The 21,485-nt window shown below is 35.0% G+C and overlaps 1 protein-coding gene across 6 annotated transcripts in view; it reads left to right on the plus strand.

Moving 5' to 3' along the window:
• CNTN1 (contactin 1) overlaps positions 1 to 21,485 on the plus strand; it is a 391,570-nt gene that overhangs the window by 278,106 nt on the left and 91,979 nt on the right. For 4 of the 6 annotated variants that reach the window (XM_063620146.1, XM_063620145.1, XM_055250616.2 and 1 more), the window contains one exon: positions 21,050 to 21,208. In XM_063620146.1, the coding sequence (XP_063476216.1) occupies positions 21,050 to 21,208 (159 nt within the window). Of the gene's footprint in view, positions 1 to 11,318; positions 12,322 to 21,049; positions 21,209 to 21,485 lie in introns of those variants that run through there. The other 2 variants (XM_055250619.2, XM_055250618.2) reach the window with 1 other exon arrangement.

Genomic DNA, 21,485 nt, shown 5'->3' on the forward strand with positions numbered 1-21,485 from the left:
GGCAAATGCTGAAAACCCTTCTATCCATTTGAATATATTCTCCTATGGAGTTATAAGAAGTCTAGTTGAAGTTTCTTCATCTGAATGAACTTAGAAACACATTCCACAAAACACTCATTGAATAATAACAAATAAAAATGAGACTACAAAATCCTAAGTCAAACAAAGTTCATTTAGGTTCAGTATTTCCATTTATTTTGTTATCTGGGACATTGATTGTTTTCAAGAATTATTAGGGGGAGGGATTAGAGGGATTAGAGGGATTAATTCACCATTCTTCCTAGTCAGACCACTAGCTGTTAAGTCATTTCCAGACGTAGCCAAAGTGTATATTTAATTGCAATTGCTTGCATATGAAAATAATTAGCATTAATATTGCAATAGGAGTTATGTTACAATGTGTGGACATCAATGTCGTCATATGATTACATTCTAGTAAACTCATAGTACTATTATCATAGAATACTTTGTAATATTCAGAGTGAAGAGGAATTTTACAGATGAAATGCAAGGGTAGTCATGCTACTAGCCACACATACTTAAGTAATTAATTATCACCACTATATGTATTTTTATAGAGAGTAAATAAAAAAGAAGCTATAGCAGATATTATGTAGAAATAAAAACGTATACAGCATTTTAAGTCCTTGCACTATAGTAAGATGCTAATAAAACCATACAGGTACATGAAAATACTGCTTACCTCTGTTAAAGTCAGCAGAGTCATAACCATTCTTCAAACCTTATTTCTAATAATAGAAAAAGTATCCATCTCATATCAAAAGAAATTTGCAATTAAAATAGTCAAATATATTTGACTATTGCAGAACTTGTGTCAAAAACATATATAAAGCAGATGTTCTAATATGCTTTATATATTTAAACCAGAAGGTATACAATTAAACAGTTGTTTTTCTTTTTTATCATAATGGTGAGTAATGTATAAGACATGCCCTGCCTTAAGTGATATTATTATTGGTCTATTTATTCATTTAGTTATACTTTTGTATCTAGTTCAGGAAATCATAATCTGGAGACTATCAACAGGCTTTAAGGGATCCATGGACCTCCAGAAATTGTACATAAAATTCTATGTATATGTACCTTTTCCTGGGAAAATGATTTGTAATTTTCATAAGATTTTCGTAGCCAGCAAGGTCCCACAAGGCATTAAAAAGCGCATCTATTTTTTATTTTCCCATCTAGATCAAGACTCTCTAATAAAATAAATTGAAGAGATGATTATTCAGTTCATGCAAAAGAATAAAAAACTAATAAATTTCATGTAGTTAAATCTAATAGCACATTTAGATTGTGAATTGCTTTTAAAAGATTCAATTTGCACTTAACCCTTCAACATTACATGTTTATAAAAAAACATTAAATACGTTATGTAGTAGACAGTAGACATCTATAAGAGCTTTCCATATTTGAGATGGACTAATTTTAATCCATATTCAGATATTGGTGATCTGAACTGCAGCTGCTGAAATTAGTGCAACGAGAAGGATAGTAAACACAGTAGAGGGGAAAGCAATTTCATCTGAGGATCGCTAAGAAATTTTTGTATAACAAAACTGCTTCTGTGTATGAATGGTTATGCCTAATCAGAAGACTGAAACAAAAGTATAAATATTTAGACATAATTAAGACTGTGGATTTCTTTTAGCCTACATCACACCGAAGGAAATGAAGACATAGTAAGAACAGTGTTGCTGCCCTAATCAACGTGTGTGTGCATGTGTGTGCGTGTGTGCACGCATCTGTAATTGTGGGTGGGCAAGTGTGAGCATATGCATACAGCATGATGAAAACAATTTATATCAGAAAAAATGTGTTTTAGTTTATTCCTTGCCTTTTTATTGTATAACTACTTGACTGCTTCGAATGTAAGCAGTCAAGTAGTTAAATCTGAATGCCTCTAAATATAAAACTAAAATTAAATATAGGAAAAATATAGTCAATGGAAAATGTGGCATTGGATCTGATTTCATGGGGCCTTTTACCAAGAGAAAACACTCCCGCTGTGGGTTTTTTGTGTCATGTATGGTAGGATTTAGAAATGAAGAAAGCAGTGGCAATTGTCGCCAAAGAAAAACAATCTGTAGAAAGTGTCCCCGATAATCAGATATGAACTATTGTAATTCTGTAAAAGCATAAATGTGTACTTATAGAAAGCTATAGCACTTTAATTTATTTACCATATAACTGGGTCCAAAGATGCTTGAGGAAAAGAGGCCAGTAAAGTTGCATGCATTGTCTAATCCTCCAGCTCTGCAAACAACTTCAAATCATGAGACTGTATTGACCATGGAATTTTCACTTTTCTTTTCCAAAGTTGGCTTCTATATGAGTTATATCTGTTAACTTTGGCAATATTTCTGTTAGTCCTTCTACAGTATAGAGATTATTTTGGCAAGAGTAACATTTCTTCAAACGCTGTTTTCCAGGAGGTCTAACATATAAAATTGAAGATGAAGATAAATAAATAAACATTTGTGTCGTCACAACCCTGGCAAAAGCAGATTATCTACTCTGAAATAGGACACCTTCAACCCAGCGCCCTAAGGATTCTAACAAATTTAGATAAATAAAATATGAATCTATATAAAAAATGAAAATTGATGGCCAGGTGTGGTGGCTCACAACTGTAATCCCAGCACTTTGGGAGGCCAAGGAGTGCGTATTGCTTTGAGACCAGCCTGAGCAACATGGCAAAAACCCGTCTCTACCAAAAATACAAAAATAAGCTAGGCATGGTGGCAAGAGATTAAAACGCTATGCTTGATATGATGACATTTAAATAACTTATAGAAGATTTTAGTGAAAGTTTATTTTTTTCCTATGAAGAACACATATTGACATCAATTGGAAATAATATTGTTGGTGAAAGGAGTAATTTCAGAATCACCCCTTTAAGACAGGGGTTTGTATAATATAGCTGAAGGAATGTAGAACTTAAATCACTATAGATTACTTAATATTTAAGAGGCCTTAAATATGTTGCGTTATGTTTAAAATGTTTAAAATATTTATAGTTTAAAATGTTAATATTAATATTTAAAATGTTAATATTTAAAGGTCTTAAATATGTTGCCTTATGTTGCCTTAGTTTTAAAATAAGAACCAAGTATTACACTTCAGATATTTTTAGGCTTCTCGTATAAAAGTCTTCATTAAGAGTATTGATACAAATTTCCTCTGTTGTTGCAATAAAATTTTTATTTCTTAGGTCCCATAAAAGTATATTTCGGGTTGCCTCATCAAGTAAGTGTCTGATGCTTGTGAACAGCCCTGTATGAATATTTTTTAGCAAACAACGTTTCTAAAGCTCTTCAGCTAAAAGAGTGTCATTTAGAGGCAAAGGTTTTGCAGGATTTATACAGCAAGATTTATTTTGGAAACCTATGTGTGGCTTGCCAAATCTAAATTCTCATTCATGAGGGCACCTTTGGACAACATTCAAAAATAGACCATAAAATTAGGCCCCAAATAAAAAAGAAATTAGGCTTTAACTTGTACATGTATTACCACTTTCTCTGGCATTTCTGATGTATTATGAATATTTTGGCAATGCTTCTGGCTTAGGAACACTTTCCTGCTACGTGGGTGAACAAAACACGTTTGCCACTGAAATTGCCAAAATAGAAAATGCAATTAGGATTATATCTTATATACTATATATTTGTTTACATCTTATATATTACATTAAATGACGTTTCTTCATTCAAATCTGACTTTAAAAACAAACAAAAGAAAAAGAAAACGACTTTGCTATGTAAACTTTTTCTTTTGGCCTGGTTCTCAACTCTAACATATGCTGTATAGAATTTTAAAATGTTTTGGAAAAAGAGTAGCTGAAACTAAAGCAAATGATATGAAAACTCTGTAAATCATTTTGTCCTCAAAAGAAGTTTGTGTTGTTTACATTATTACATTAGAAGCTTATTTATTTTACCTTATGTGGACTTGTATTTAGGTGAAAACACTATGTAAGTGAGTGTGTGTGGGTGTGTATGTGTGTGTGCGCGCGCAGCTTTCCACTTTATTTCTAAGGAAAAAATACAGTTACAGAATGGAGAGAGATATTAGAGGTCATCTTTATTGATATACTCTGTTAAGGTTTTTATTGCTTAGCCTAATGACGTGGTTACCAGATTTTTTCTTAAGAAGGCTATTTGGTTGATTACTAAACCACTTTTAAACTCTTGGATAAGTTAAGGTAACATGGTTGAACAAATAAATAAGCCAGTAAGCCTGATGGAAGCTGTCAATATACGTTTTAGGTGGAATAATAGTGCAGTATTTTAAAGTACTATAATAGTTGCCTAAAGGTCTTTTCTATGGAAAATGCTCAAGTATTTTACTCCCAGCTGGTTTACATTAGCAGAGTTAATATCCAGGGTATCCCACTCTTCACTGCCCAGACAAAATTAATTCTGAAGCATTTACTTGGAGATGATGGTCCAGGCAAATTACTATTCTTTTTTTGTAAGAAATATGGAATAAACGTTTTCTTTCTCTAAGACAAAATTGTTCTAATGGTCCTATTATTGGCAAATCATGTGTTAGTTACATCTTTTCTCCTTCTCACTTTTTCACAGTAACTATATGAAATCTCTGCATTATGTTCAAATTTGAAAATACAATTTTAAATGTAGAGTTAATCCTATAGGTTATCTAGAAAGTTCCTACCCCTTCATTTAACAACTTGGACTCAGAGAGAAAGAGTTCCTCCCCTGTATTATCCATCTACATGGTGGCAAACAATAATCTTGGGACCCCAGTCCAGCCTTCTCATTGTGCTAGACTTTCTCCAGAAAGTATGGATAAATAAAATCTGTAGTTAATTTCTAAAACTCACTATACCAGAAAGATTATCAAGTCTATTCTGGAGCTAGTAGGACAAATTCTTTTAATAATTTTTACTAAATAGTTAAAGTTATTGATTTCAGTTTCTGCTCTTTTCTCTTTCTGTTCCCACTATCTGGCGTATGCTAATACAAAATATATATTTTTTAAAACATCGTAGGAAAAATAAAGCCAAAGACATGCATTATAAACAGATGTAATCACTAATTCTTGGATTATTTAGGGTTCTATTTATATGACTAGCTCAGGGACCTTGGATATCAGTGAGGGACACAGGACCATATGCTGCCATGTGAAAAGTTTGTGTAACTCTTGGTGCTAAATCAGATTTTACGCTTCTGTGGTATCTGGCATAAATGTTCATGTTGTGTTCAAGAATCCTTACATTCAACATATTCTTAAATAAGCAAATATGGACTTATGTTTGAAATTATTATTAAGGTATGCCAGGCCAAAATAAATTAAAAAGGACTTTTAAATTAAGCAATTTAAGTATCATGTAGTTGGGAAGAAGAGACATAAAGGTTCTATGTAATATATGCACCAAGTTAAACAGACATGTAAGTATACACACCTCATCACACCACACACACACACACACACACACACACATGGGAAGGGATCCAGAAAAGAGACGAACATATACAGGCAGAAAATCTGGGTCCAAATCATCACATTCAAATCAAAGAGAATGGTTGAGGTAGTTTTTCAAGTATTTGGGGCAGAAAAACACACATTTACCTCAGATATTTGGATAATTGCCTCTGCTTTCCACTTGCTTTGGCCAACAAAGTCTTGCCACAGAGACAGACTAGAGATTCCATCTCATCAGCCTTGCAGAACTGAGACAGGAAAATGGTCCTTGCTGCCCACTCTGGCTGGAACAATTACAACTGGGCGCCATTCTGAGCCATCCTGACCCCACTCTGCACTAACCACAGCAATACATCCATTGATAGCAAAACCTGCCCAGAAATTAAGCCTTCCCCTTCCCACTGAGAGTCAACAAATTCAGATCAAAGAAATACGACTGGGCTGGTTCTCCATAATTGTAATACACAAAAGCTAAAATACTGAGCTGAAATGCATATTTGGTTATAAGAAATGCAGAATTTAGAAAATTTAAAGTCAGAACTTAGTGGTTATTTAAACAAAAACTCTAGTAAAACTGACAGCTTTCCCAATTACTTCTGGAATTTTAAAGTACATCAATAATTTGAAATTGTATTTCTCAGTGCAAGTTCAGTGTAAATTGATATACACTCAAGAATTTTTTCAAATACGGCCACAAAATAGGTAATTCATTCAGAATGATTCACATTATTTTAAATTTTAAGATAGGTCTTGAAAATTATCTAGATTAGCACTTCATCTTACAAATTCAAAACTTAAAATATAAGGGTTAGAAGATACTATGTTATGCACTAATATAAATTTAGATTTTTCTTTCCCTCCACACTAGAGTACAGTGAGAAAAGCTCCCCTGGAGGAGTTCTTCTTTTCTGCAATTAATTACTCCCGGGTCTCTTATAATCAAACTGGTCAGCTTTTGGCAAACTGGAATTTATTTTTTTGCTGCACATTTAGTGTGTATCCATGGCTCCTTTAAAAAGTAATCGGCCAGGGGAGGCTGAGGCAGGAGAACTGCTTGAACCCAGGAGGAAGAGGTTGCAGTGAGCTAAGATCATGCCACTGCACTCCAGCCTGGGCAGTAGAGCGAGACTCCATCTCATCTCAAATAATAATAAAAACAATAATAATTGGCCTGGTGCAGTGGCTCATGCCTGTAATCCCAGCACTTTGGGAGGCCAAGGCGGGTGGATCAGGAGGTCAGGAGTTTGAGAACAACCTGGCCAACATGGTGAAACCCCATCTCTACTAAAAATAAAAAAATTATCGGGTGTGGTGGCACATGCCTGTAGTCCCCCCTGCTTGGGAGGCTGAGGCAGGAGAATCACTTGAACCCAGGAGGTGGAGGTTGCAGTAAGCCGAGATTGCGCCACTGCACTCTAGCCTGAGCGACAGAGTGAGATTCCACCTCAAAAAAACAAAACAAACAAACAAACAAACAACCCTTCTACCACACAGTTTGATTCCAGGGAGACAGTAGGAAAGCTTTACAGAACTTAGCAGGCCTTGGGAGCTTTTAGATACTGTATGCATTTCAGTGCTCCATATTGATTCATACATCCATGCATATTTACCAGACACTTATGCCAAATTAGGCTACAATTATGCCAATAATGTCAAAGTTCAAGAGCAATACAGATAATCAGTGATACCTACAAGTCTCGATGAATATGAATAAATGGCAATAGTTCATATTTTGAAAGTAATTGTGATTTATGTTGGTAAAATACTATATTTTTCCAACTCAAATCTTTAGGCTGTGAAAAGGTATATATATATAAAATGATGAATACAAAATAAAAATAAAGATATATAATTATATAATTTAATGTATAATATATGACAGAATGTAACTACATAGCATGTTATAATAAAATATATATTATATATCATATAACATGTATTGATTACATCATAAAAGGATATATAATATTTATTAAAGACATTGTTTACCAGATTTAAAGGACAGGTATCATTACTGTATTATATTCATTTTACACATGAGACAATTGAATCTAATGAGGCTAAGTTAATCACTCAAGGTCACAAAGCTACTAAGTGGAAGAACAAGGTTTGAATGCAGACAGTCTAATTTCAGGTGGAACACCCAGCTCATGGCTATAGCACACTGTAACTAAAAATTAATTCAAATATATTCAATGTGATAAAATAATCATTGTGGAAAAGCTAAGCTGCTGGCCTTTTACTTTCTCGGCAACAAATGTTTATTCTATAGAGTGTCACTGATACTGAGCTTGCTATTTTATTTTTGCTTATGTTGTATTTATGGCTGGCCTATTACAAGGGAAACTATAGTAGTTATATTTTTTTTCAGCTACTCGACTTTACACAGTTATAATTACAATAGCAAAACCAGTAAATGAATTGTACTAGATGGCTTGAAGGCTTGATTTTATAATGTGCTCTTTGGCCTAAAAATAGGTAAATGAAATTTTGATATGTGTTTTCCTGTTTTTTAAAATAACATATAATTCATACAGTTAAAAATAGTTCATTCATAATATTTAAATATCTTAGAGTATAATGTCTACACCTATAAGACTTTCCTATAAATTTTACCATGTCGTCCTACAAAATTGCTATGAGGTGGTAGTACAAGGACTGTTATTCCCATTTCATAGGCAAAGGAAGTTTAATAAAGAAAAAAATTATATTTTCAGCTATCAGTTATAAAGCCAGAATGTGGCCAGATACTAGTGTTCCAAATTCAACTACATGAACATGCTTTTCCCTTCTTGATGTTTAACTTTCCCAAAGACAGAAGTCAGACCATATAATTTTGTATCGCGCATCTCTATCATTGTTGGTACATGGTTTGTCAAATTAATTAGATCATTCCCTCAAAACACTCTGAGTTATTGATAATTCCAAGTTAAGTTAGAGAGTAGAGTAACATTTTAGCTTGTTTAAAATTAGAATTTCATTAATAGTTTCCCTTTTCAGCTCATTTGACTAAATAAGACAAAAACACCTTAGCCTCATTGCTGAAAATATAATCAAGAAAAAACTTAACGACGTAAAATCCCTTTCAAGCAGTTTTATTACTTATGATTTTTGTGCAGTCTGCCATTTCCAGTCTCATGACTATGCAGTGCTTTTTTTTTTTTTTTTTTTTTTTTTTTCTTTTTGAGAAGGAGTCTCGCTCTGTCGCCCAGGCTGGAGTGCAGTGGCACGATCTTGGCTCACTGCAGGCTCCGCCCCCCGGGGTTCATGCCATTCTCCTGCCTCAGCCTCCCGAGTAGCTGGGACTACAGGCGCCCGCCACAACGCCCGGCTAATTTTTTTGTATTTTTAGTAGAGACGGGGTTTCACCGTGTTAGCCAGGATGGTCTCGATCTCCTGACCTGGTGATCCGCCTGCCTCGGCCTCCCAAAGTGCTGGGATTACAGGCGTGAGCCACCGCGCCCCGCCTATGCAGTGCTTTCTTGATGGAGCCTTTTGCAGGCTTGCTTCCCACCCAGTTTCTGGAAGCTTAATTTAGTCACAAAAGTTTGGGCACCTGCGCAAATTAGAATGAAGGAAACTCAGAAAAAAGCTTTTACCCTCTAAACTAATCATCAGTTTATGAAGCTACAGAGAGATTTTAGTGCTTTTGCATTCCTACAATAGCTTCTCCAACTGTAATTGCCACTACTGGGATTAAATGAAACATACACAGAGAGAGAAAGAAATGTTTAAGTATTCTGCAACTGACGCTGAGCTAGGATACCCCATTAGATCAGAGCAGCAAGGCGTAGTTCTAAATCTTTTCTCTGCCAGAGCGCTTTTCCATCATCATGTTTAACTGTACACTATACTGCCATAATTGATTGCAGATTTTGGCATAAATCCAAAAAAACCTTTCTCCCCTAAAAAGCACAACACTATTTTAATTGTTATTTGCTTAATGCCAGCTAACAGTGATGATCATTGTGTGGACATGGGAAGACATAAGGGATTGGCTGAGGTTCACGTGCATTTCCCAGGGCACCCCTGAAGAGCCAACACCTTCACCTAAAAGTGCATTGGGGGCCGGGCGCGGTGGCTCACGCCTGTAATCCCAGCACTTTGGGAGGCCGAGGCAGGTGGATCACGAGGTCAGGAGATCGAGACCATCCTGGCTAACACGGTGAAACCCTGTCTCTACTTTAAAAAAAAAAAAAAAAAAAGAAAAAAAGTGCATTGAGATACAAGCGAGTGAGAGTTAGCATGCTACAGGGATAACTTTGAATCCACTTTATCCTTTGGGAAAAAAATGCAGAAACTTCTGAATTCTCAATATTATTAGTAGCAAATTACTTGCGACACACCAGAGTGTAGAAATCCCTTGTGTAATTATTCCCAGAATGGTCTAAGATCCGTGGAACTGAAGAACCCACCTGTGAGCATCTGCTTCCTTCACTCTTAGTGACTCTCAACAATGAGAGCTTGACCCCACCCATCCTTCACACATTCCTGAGAATTTCTCCAGAAGAAAGGAACTGTTACTGATAGAAATATTTCAGATCCCGCTGATATGTAGGGTCTGAGCAACTTGGAGGACCACTATTTGATATATTTCTACATCGTCTGGTAGATACAGTGACTAATTCAAGGAGATGACACCCCTCTCTGGAGGAGTTTAGGGAGGCTCCCTTGGTGACTGTTCACAGCACCCCCTTTTCAGACTTAAAATCTCAAATCACAGATAAGCAAACTCTGGTAAAAGACCAAAAACTACCCAAACTGCGTTTAAATGAAAAAAAAAAAAAAAAAAAAAAAAAAAAAAAGAATATATCTAAAATTAGGATTTTCAGTTCTCATCAAAAGGATTTAAAATTTCACATGCTTAAAATGTCAAGTGAGTCTTATGACCTTTTTTACTATTTACTGTAAGGACTGAATTTACAACAAGCAGTCAGCTTAGGCAAGTTTTCCTAGTTTCCATTTCTTCTATTTAAATAGCTATCTCCAGGGGGCAGTAGTGGCTATAAAATAGTATAATTCTAATAATAACTATCCTTAGTTATACGTAGGGGAATGAGGTAGGTGATCATTCTGTTAATTACATGGTTTTCTATAACAATATTGCTGTATTAATATACACATACTGCTGTTAAATGATTTGCATGGTGTGATAGAAGAGCTGTGGCCTTTGGTATTAGGTAAATCAATTAGATATCCACTTTGCCTACCTAACCTATGGTCTTAGGCTAGTCTGTTAATCACTGTAAGCCTTAAATTCCATATTTATAAAAGAGAATATGAATAGTTACAGTCCATACATTGTTCATGGCAACTTTTTATAAATGTTTTCCTTTACTTCCTTCCCTTTACTATGAATGTATATATCGACATAAGAAATAAATAAAATATGACTCAAGACACAGTTCTCACAAAACACAGCCTCAACTGTTGATTAACTTTTTCGAACCATTGCTTCAATGTATCCTCATTACTTTTTTTCTTAGAAGTCTTCAAGGCATAAGCATATATTTTAGTAGATAGACTTGCACTCTGTGGAATGAAATTTACAAAGGATCCACGAGATTTGTTTCATTTATTTGTTTTTTTGAGGAGAGACTTCAGTTACAACACTTGCTCCTTAGAAAGTCGGTCACCGTGTATGAGGGAAAGGTTTTAATTGGGCCACAGCTTGTGGCATCAGTCTTCTCCCTTTGGTCCCCTGTCCTCAGTGTGTAGGGGAAGATACCTTTCTGTGTTTATTCTTTCACCTTACCCATCAAGGAAATAGGGCAAATCCCCCAAGTGCATGGCTTCCTGCCCCTAACTGGGCATCCACACTCTCCCTTCAGCCTTGATCTTTCCTCTTGCAGGTAAAAACAGAAAAGGTGGAGAGAAAAACATGGTGGATTCCTTTCTCCCCGTCTGTGCAAGCCTGCCTCCAACCTGGTGATCGTTGACACTCACCATTTCTGTGAAAGACTTTTTTTTTTTTTTTAACATATTATACTAGATTTGACTAACTCAATCTTGTAGCTTCTGCAGTTCCCCTCACCCTCAACCTCGTTCTTAGAGTATGTTTCCCCTTTTGAAACATGTAAACATACTTTAGGCATAAATATTCTTTTAAATATAACTATAATGCTTCACTAATACCTTAAAAATGCCTAGTGAACTAACTCAGTACATTATATAATGGCCAAGTGAAAGTTTTGTGTTTTCATGTCCTGTTTTTCTTTGAAATTATATAGCCCAGAAATTAGCTCATTATCTGAAAAATGTATGAAGAACTGATTAATTGTGTAATACAGGAGTATTGCCATTGAATGTACTATTTGATTTATTCAAGCAGGTAATGAACAATGTTGTCAAATTCTCTAATGAGACATCCTAATTAGGACATAAGCTAAAAGGGGCATTACTCCGGCAGTCTTTTTTTCTTAATCCTAGTGCCATACATATGAAAGAATGAAAAGCATTACTTCAGTAAACAACTGAAGTCCTACCATGGCTCTGTAGGGTTTTTGGAACAATTCCTGGAATTGGAAAGTGAAAATAGATAGCACATGGAGGAAACCCTCATCTGAGTAGCAAGATTTTAGTAAAGATGACTAAGCCATTAACAGCATGCATTCATATTTAATTGTATTGACTCCTGCCATCAGCTTTTGTAGATCTTTTCTTTTGGGTGGAAGGTTGTGATTTTTATTGGGAGGACTTGAGTAGAAGTGGACGATTAAAATTGAGGAGTATATAGTTCTTTCTGGGACTGCTTAAATGTTACTGTTTGAAAATGCCTTCACTTTCCCCCTTTGGTCAAAGAGATGCGCTTAAAATTCTTATTCCTTCACAATAAATAATTTTGATTTTCTTAGACAGGCTTGCGTTTAAGTATGAGTTTCTCCTTTACTTCATTTAGCAATTCTCTCTGTGGTCAGAAGAACTCTGAAGAAAGCTTTGAGGGAAATGAATATAATTCTTAAATTATTATATGTGTATATATATATAGTTTAAAAATAATTTATTAGTCATCATAAAGAAAGAAATGTCTCTGGCTCAAGATGTTACTTATTTCCTTCTTTTATATTTTCTAGTCTCAATTACTGTTCCAAAAGGAGCTATCTTAGAATTTAGACTAGAGATCCAGATTAATTGCCATTTTTGTAAGATGTTTAAAATCAATTTGAGAATTTTGATGTGTCTGTAAACAGCACCATGGAGACAGGTATGAATCGTATTGAGGGCATCTTTCTATGTAGTCCGTACTGAAATTGTACAACCAAGACCAGATGGGAATATTGTTTTTTAAAGAAATAATTGGCTGGGCGCGGTGGCTCATGCCTGTAATCCCAGAACTTTGGGAGGCCGAGGCGGGCGGATCACAAGGTCAGGAGATCGAGACCATCCTGGCTAACACGGTGAAACCCTGTCTCTACTAAAAATACAAAAAATTAGCCGGGCGTGGTGGCGGGCGCCTGTAGTCCCAGCTACTCGGAGAGGCTGAGGCAGGAGAATGGCGTGAACCCGGGGGCGGAGCTTGCAGTGAGCCGAGATCGCGCCACTGCACTCCGGCCTGGGGGACAGAGAAAGACTCTGTCTCAAAAAAATATATAATAAAAATAAAGAAATAATAAAAATTCTAAAGGAAATCATAGGACAGATGTGACTTGTACCAGAAAAGGACAACCTTCAACTGTATCAATATCAAGTAGAAGAATTATACAGGTTCATTTATCTTCATTTAGTCTTGTTCTTATTTCTAACTGGGATCTAAATTTACCTTTATCAATATCAGAGGTTAAGAAAATTACCATATTCCTATTAAATGGTAGACATATTTAATAAGATTCAGCTTCATCTTAGTACAACTTCAAACATCAACATGATCACACAACACTGATTTATATTTTAAAACAGGATAATGGAGCCATTGTCTTAGATAATTTTCAAGCAAGAACAGGACTGCAATAAATAATGAGACGTTGACATTCCTTGGTAAAGAAGATGTCTCCTGCCCTAATATGACTGTCACTCAGCAATTTCAATTTTATGTTTACTTGATTTAGAAAGGGAGGATAAATTGTTCTGAAAAGTTTTTTGTTTCCTTAACAGTTCAAACTTTTCATTGAAATTTGTTGTTTTGGTAAAAATAAACAGTGCACAGAATATTTGTACGTGGTGCTTTGCTTTTAATTATTTACTAGGGAATTACCAGTGGAAAAAAGAATGTCACCAGTGTTTTTCCTACTTACACCAGTTCTGCAGCATGAATATTTATATTAAATGTATGTGCTATATGAGTTCCCCAAAGAATCAGTAGTTTTGGGGGGTTTATTTCCAACTATGGTTGTTTAGAAAGCCAGTGTTTAAGAGGGAGAGAGCCGGTTAGGGCTACTATCTAAGTAGTGGCACCAATTCAAATGATACGTGGGGTGTAGTCACAGCTACTTTACATCCTGTTTAGAAATTGAGACACGAGGATCTTGATTTCTAGTCTTCTATCCAATTTGATTTATCAAAAAAAGAATCTTGATTATTGTTTAAGAAAATATGGTCATCTTATAATGTGTGAATGGTCATTTGGAAAATTTATATATTGTTTTCTCACTATCTTTCCTTGAATGTCTAAATTCTTCTTCATCGAATGTTACTACATTTTTAAAGCAGAAATGACAGAACTGATAAACAACTGTATTTCTCCTCATTTTAAAAAATTAGTTTACATATGAATGAGAACTGAGTAAAAATCAAATCTATATTTTGTTCATACATAGGTATGTTTTTCTAAAAACATCAGTAAAATCCAGGAAAGATTACCAAATATATTTATAGCGATCAATAAAGAGTGGGAATGTATTGAATATGAATTTATAAATGGATGATGTGTTTATCTTTACTTAGCTGAGTTAACACAGAAACAGAGATTTTAAAAGGCATGATTGGTGGGGCATGATGGTACACACCTGTAATCCCAGCACTTTGGGAGACTGAGGTGAGTGGATCACAAAAGCCCAGGAGCTCAAGGCCAGCCCAGGCAACATGGTGAAACCTCATCTCTATAAAAAATAAAAATAAAAATAAAAAATAAAAAAAGCTATTATCAGTATATTACAGTTTTTGTCATATTTTCCAAAATATTCACTTGTATACAAGTAATTCATATTCTCCCCAAAAAGAAAGGTCAGCAACGGAAACCTAATAACATTTTTGAATGTGATACTGACAATGCTGTTTTAAAAATATTGTTTTTAGGATAGTTGTTGAAAATTTGGTCTCATGGCAAATCGATTAGGTTCAGATTCTAACTTTGACATTTACTTGCTGGGTGAACATGGCTATTTTATTTAACCTGTTTCCTCACCTGTAAAATAGGAAAAATAATAGCACTTACATCAAAGGGTTATTGGTAAGAATTATAAAAGATTTGGTAGTGACTTCGATATAAGTACCCAGAAAAACGCATAATTTTTATTAAAACATACAATATATAAATTTCCCCTTTTTGAATCACTAATAATTTTATACTATGTTAATTTTATATTGTTAGCAGTTCAAGTCCAAAGAGAACAATAGTGTAGACTTGTTGTCATCCAGGTAATTACTTGGAAGTCTTTTGCAGACAGGCACATTTAAGCTGTATAATCTAAATTTGAAAATGGATGTTTTCTCATTTTGAGCGTGTTATACCAGAAAACACTGTCTTTGATCCCATCTCTGTACTCTTTCACTGATTAGCTATGTATCTCTGACAACAGCCCTTACAGACTTCGGTGTCCTTTTATAAAATGGATTCTTTATATATACATATAAAATATATATATAAATATATTATAGATAATATATTTATATATATTATATATAAAGAATCCATTTTATATTATACATAAATATATATATAATATATATAATATATATTATATATATAATATATATAATATATATTATATATATTGGTTTTAGTGGACTCTTAAATGTATGTGCTCTACCTTAAATATTGAAATGTTTCTATTACTCGTCTGTAGTGCATGATTTAATCGTAAGAATGTTGAAAACATAAATTTAGAGAAAGAGAGTAGGGGTGTGGCAAATGAGATTCTGCAATGAACCATGAATGACAGGAGATCATTTAGGCCATCTCTCCAGTCCTTTACTAGGTAAAAAAGTGACAGAAACAAGTCTCAATAGCTGTTTGTGGACTTGTTTTTAGCCAGATTTGAAGAACCCCCAAGGTAAGAAACATAACACTAACAAGGACTTTGATAGATCATTATTTTTGTATGCCCCATAGGTGAAATTTTATGGAACATTCTCAGTCAACATTCTCTAAGACGGATTTTTAAAGTGAGAGTGAAAGAATATAATGGGTGCAAAACAAGAATAGTAAGAGAGGGGGTCATGCAAATAGGAAAGAAAGAATAGTCCCACAGAGGCAGCCCGCATCTGAAGTACAGAAAGGTAGACCAAAGAAGGGTAGCGATTTGAACACTATGATTTTGAACGGGAAAATAAGAATCAAAAAAATCAACACTGAAGTTTGTCCTGCCAACTGCAATGAAAGAGGAATTCAATCAGCTGGATAGGCTGAGCACAATTAGTGGTGTCCACTCTTGATGCCATCATGTCAGCATTTGGAAGAATCGGGAAACAGAAACAGCAGAAATAGTAGGGATATAATATATGAGCATAGTAAACTGTATTCCAAAAACTCGAGAGCATGGGGTAGGGGGAGGCGGTGACAAGAGAGGAGTGAAGATAAAACTGTATTTATAAAAGCATAAAACAAAAAGCATGCTTTAAATACCTTTTCATTCCCTCCTCCATATTGATCTTTTTCTCCTTTCACCTCTTTCTAACTCCCCGATATTAATGTTAGTGAGAAAAATGGATAAAAAGACTTGGCCAGGTCTAGTCAGAAATACATTTCAGTTCTTTTTCCCCCAACTTCAGATCTTTAATAATTACAACCAAAGAAAGAAAAAAAATAGAAGACTAATTTGTCATCTAATGTATCTAGGCATTTAAAATCAGGTCAGATTCCAACAGTCTTTTTCAATTGACCAATTTCTCTCTTTTATGTTAACTTTGGGGTAAATAGTTCTTAGAATCGTTAGTTATCTGGCTGAGAACAGCCTAAGAAACTGGAAGGAGATATCAGTAAAGTAATAGTGAAATAAGCTGCATGCATCAGGCTATTTGCTTACATTTTCCCTGGTTTCCTTAAGGATTTATTGAGAGCACATGGTAATGGAAACTAAAAAAAGGAAAAAAAAAAAAAAGAAAGAAAGAAACTCAGGGTTAGAATTACGTATGGTTGGGTTTTTTTCATTGACAAAAGAATCAGAAGAGTGGTCAGTTCCTAAATGCCTTCCTTCGTGCTGAGAACAAAGTAGCTTTGTCATTTTATTTTCTACCTCAACACGTCTCTGTCCACTCTAAACAAAAAAATAAGCAAGTAACATCAGCCTACACTGCTCGAAAACCTTCCTGCTGAAAGACACTGCAGGGCTGGGCCTGGCTTGAAGTCAGACCGTCCACGTTTGTCTCTGTGCTCTATTTTTTGCCACAAATTGATTCCTTAATACACAGAGTATCTTCACATTCCCAAATTTTCCTCACCTACATCAAAATTACTGGAAAACATTTTACTTTCTATGTTGTCCTATAAACCAAAGAGTATCTGAGACAAGTCTCAAGAAAGTTTATTTTGCCAACGTTATGAATGCACTTGTGACACAGCCTCAGGCAGTCCTGACGACCTGTTCGCAAGGTTGCTGGGATACAGCTTGGTTTTATGTATTTTAGGGGGACATGAGAGATCAATCAACACATGTAAGATGTACACTGGTTGCATCTGGAAAAGCGGGACAACTCAAAATGGGGGGCTCCCAGATCATAGGTAGATTTAAGGATTTTCTGATTGGCAATTGGTTGAAAGAGTTCTTACCAATAGGAAAGAATGTCTGTATTACCATACAGACTTGTGGGTGGTGGGGATCAAGGTTTTCTCCTGCAGATGAAGCCTTCAGGTAGCAACCTTCAGAAAACAGATTGTAAATGCTTCTTATCAGACTTAAGAAGTCTGTTCTATCAATAATTCCCAAAGGGAGGAGGGTATAATGAGGCATGTCTGGATGCCCCTTCCCATCACTTCCTGAACTAGTTTTTCAGGTTACTTTTGGAATGCCCTTGCCAAGAGAAGGGTTCCTTTCAGATGGTTGGGGGGCTTAGAATTTTATTTTTGGTTTACTGTCCCTGCTTTCTTTTAAGTAATAAGTGGTAGATGAATATTCTGTAAACAGATCCCTGACAATGACTGACGAAGTACTAATTAATAACTCCTGCCAGGCAGCTAAGATGCTCAGAAATCTTTTAAAGAAGTAATGACAATAATAATAATATTGTTAATAGATAAGGTTTCCTGATGGTTTTCTATGTACCAGGCTGAGAACTACATTCTTTAAGGACATTATTTCAGTCCTAACAATCATCTGGTTTTTTTTTGTTTGTTTGTTTTGTTTTGAAATGGAGTCTCACTCTGTCACCCAGGCTGGAGTGCAGTGGCGCAATCTTGGCTCACTGCAACCTCTGCCTCCCAGGTTCAAGCAATTCTCCTGCCTCAGCCTCCTGAGTAGCTGGGATTATAGGTGTGTACTGCCATGCCAGCTGATTTTTGTATTTTTAGTAGAGATCGGGTTTCGCTATGTTGGCCGGGCTGGTCTTGAACTCCTGACCTCAGGTAATCCACCTGTCTTGGCATCCAAAGTGCTGGGATTATAGGCGTGAGTTACCACACCTGGCCTAAAACAATCTTATATGTTTTTTTATTACTGTTATTTTACAGATGAGTAAAAAGGAGCTTAACGATTTTAAGAAACTTGCCCAAGATAAATCAGGGCACAGAATTGAAAGCTGAGTCTATCTTAATTCTCAAGTCCCTGTTTTTTTAATACAATTATGACTTTAATAGTATTATTTTTTCTCAGGCATTTTTGGGGAGATATTTGTAGGCAATTACTAGATGGAAAAATCTACTTCATGTCAGTGGAACCATTACCGAGTAAGATTCCCACACCAGGGTTTTGAAGATACCAACCCACCCCTTTCTGTTTGTCTTCTCAATTCCACCTCTTCATGATGATGTAGTATTTCAAGACAATTGGAAAAATGAAGACTGTATTGTGGATGACAACTATGTTTACAGAACTGCCTGAACATTAATTATAATAAATTTATATATACACCAAATATTTATGAAGAACCTACCATAGGCCAGACATATATCCGAGAAAACAATGGACAAGTATAATTATAGTGTTTTGCCCAACAATATTACCCTTAAATGAGTGGATGACTGAATTATTATGCATATAATGTCTCGACAAATACACTAATAATATGCAGCTTTACTCTGACCTTTATGAAATATTATTCATTTGACACCTCAAGAACATCAGAGAATAACAGCAGGGAAATGATTTACACTTCAATGGTTAATGACTAACCTATGATAATTTTGTCTTACATTCCCTTTAACATTTTCTGAATGCCATATCCCTATGCTCAGAAAAAGTATCTGAATGCATGCATTACAGGGCTTTTTCTTTGTTTGAAAAATTCTTTTATTATTCACCTCTAATTTTTTATTTTAACACTCTAAAATATTCTACTTAGTAATTGACTTAGGATGCTGCATTATGTGAAGTAATGAACTCTTGATTCTGATCAAGAATGTACACTGTATTTCAATATGTTTTCTTACATATGAAAAATGCAATGTGTTCTCTCTGAATGTCAAATGTGTTCTGTTATGTGTCTACTTTCAATTATTTAACATTAAGAAGTCTAAGTATACTATTATAGGTTATGAATTTATAAAAGTTCATTTGCTTTTCTTATATTTATATGTGATATATTTCCAAATAATAAAATTTACTGTCATGGATAGGGTATGTGTCTTGTGTTATTTTAACATTAGTGGTGATGTGTTTTTGTTGATCTGCACACACTTTCTTCCTTGGGACTTTCTTCCTAAGGAAATGGGTGAAGGTTTGGGGTGTTGGCCATACCTCTGCAAATACCAATGTTCTTATAAAGAAAAAGGCCATCTAAGCTAAGCAACCCAACTGATATATAAATATAAAGGTATATATTTCAGCTGAAAGATAAAGACAAATGTCCTCTTTAGTATTACATTAATTATGAAAAATGATGGTGCTACTTAATAAAAATTGTTGATTATTATATTAAATATGCCTAAATCAGTTGGGGGTGGACTCCTTTCTGGTGCAAATAGAACAGGTGATATGCATGTTTAGTTATAAACATTTTGAAATGTCTATACTAGGAGCTGTCTATTAACTGAGAGGCTTCTTCAGCTTTTTAAGTGATAGATTCCACTTCACCTCTTAAAGGACATTTTTTTCTTATTTTCATTTGTCTTATTTGAAGAAAAAAAGCTCTTCAAAGCCCAAAAAGTTGTGTCTCATTTATCTTTTAATTTCTATTTCCCAGCACATTGCACTGTTGAGAGGATAAAGGAATAGTATTGGTACTCAGTTACCAATACTATAATAGGTTTACTATGAAAACCTATTTTTAACATTTTTTTTTTGTTTAGCAAGAACAACTCTTCTAAGACTCTTCAATATAATTTGAGGTTTTAAGAGCATTCCTGGTATATCTCTGAATTGACAATTATTTTCTATATATTATATAAGTAGAAACTACTTATTATGACTGTAACTAACATGAAATGTATTATGCAAAATGATACATGAAATGATTCCCAGAAATCTCCACTTCAAGTAAAATGAATTACCTATAACATTTAGAGTTATAAGAAAGTATATGGGCCAGTGCGGTGGTTCACACCTGTAGTCCCAACACTTTGAAAGGCCTAGGCATGAGGATCACTTGAGCCCAGAACTTGGAGACCAGCCTGGACAACATGGTGAGACCCAGTCTCTGCAAAAAAAGTACACACATGCACATAGAAATTAGTTGGGTGTTGTGGAATGCCTGTGGTCCCAGCTACTTGGGTGGCTGAGCTCGGAAGATCCCTTGAGCTGGGGAGGCAGGCAGAGGCTGCAGTGAGCCATGATCATCCCCACTGCACTCCAACCTGGGTGGCAGAGTGAGACCCTAATTCAAAAAAAAAAACACAAAGAATAAAGAGGATGTGTTCAGTTCTGGGGAGGCAGAATGACAATAGACCAAATGTTCCCATTCTAAACTGAATTGTGCTACCATCTCTGATTCATGCATTCAGCAAGAATTCATTAAATCATACTATGCTACAATCTGTGTTAGGTCCCCTTGGTGCCAATTGCATATAATGAGTCAGAGATTATCATATCTGCATAACAATGTCATTTTTAAATGATAGCATTTATCTCCTTCCTTAAAAAGAGACACATGAAATCATTCAGTGAAAACTACAAATGATATCACTTCTTATAATCTATATTTAAAAGAAATGCAGACACACTGATTATATTGTACAAATGTTCTTTAGATTAATTGTTAGAAGACATTTTGGTATTCTAATGTGTGTTTGACTCACTAGTTGGAATTCACTGATTCATTACCCAAATTTTCATTTCAGGCCCTCCAGGCCCTCCAGGTGGTCTGAGAATAGAAGACATTAGAGCCACTTCTGTGGCACTTACTTGGAGCCGTGGTTCAGACAATCATAGTCCTATCTCTAAATACACTATCCAGACCAAGACTATTCTTTCAGATGACTGGAAAGATGCAAAGACAGGTGAGTTTTATTTGTCTGATTAATCCATGCATGTTTTCAAAGTGAATCCTTTTCTCAAAAACAAAAATTTGGGGGTTTTAAAAATGTCATTATCTACCTTCAAAGGCTTTCTTAAATTTTTCAAAATGTATTCTAATATTTTGGTAGTGAAGAAAATTACATGGAACTTACACATTTAAATGTGTTAAAGCTATAGAAAAAGAAGTATCATTTCTAACTCAATGTATAATGGAAAGCAAAATGAGGCCTCCTGGGTTTCTTACTTGAGTTTTGTGTG

Source organism: Symphalangus syndactylus, chromosome 17, assembly GCF_028878055.3.
Source record: "Symphalangus syndactylus isolate Jambi chromosome 17, NHGRI_mSymSyn1-v2.1_pri, whole genome shotgun sequence".
Lineage (NCBI taxonomy): Eukaryota > Metazoa > Chordata > Mammalia > Primates > Hylobatidae > Symphalangus > Symphalangus syndactylus.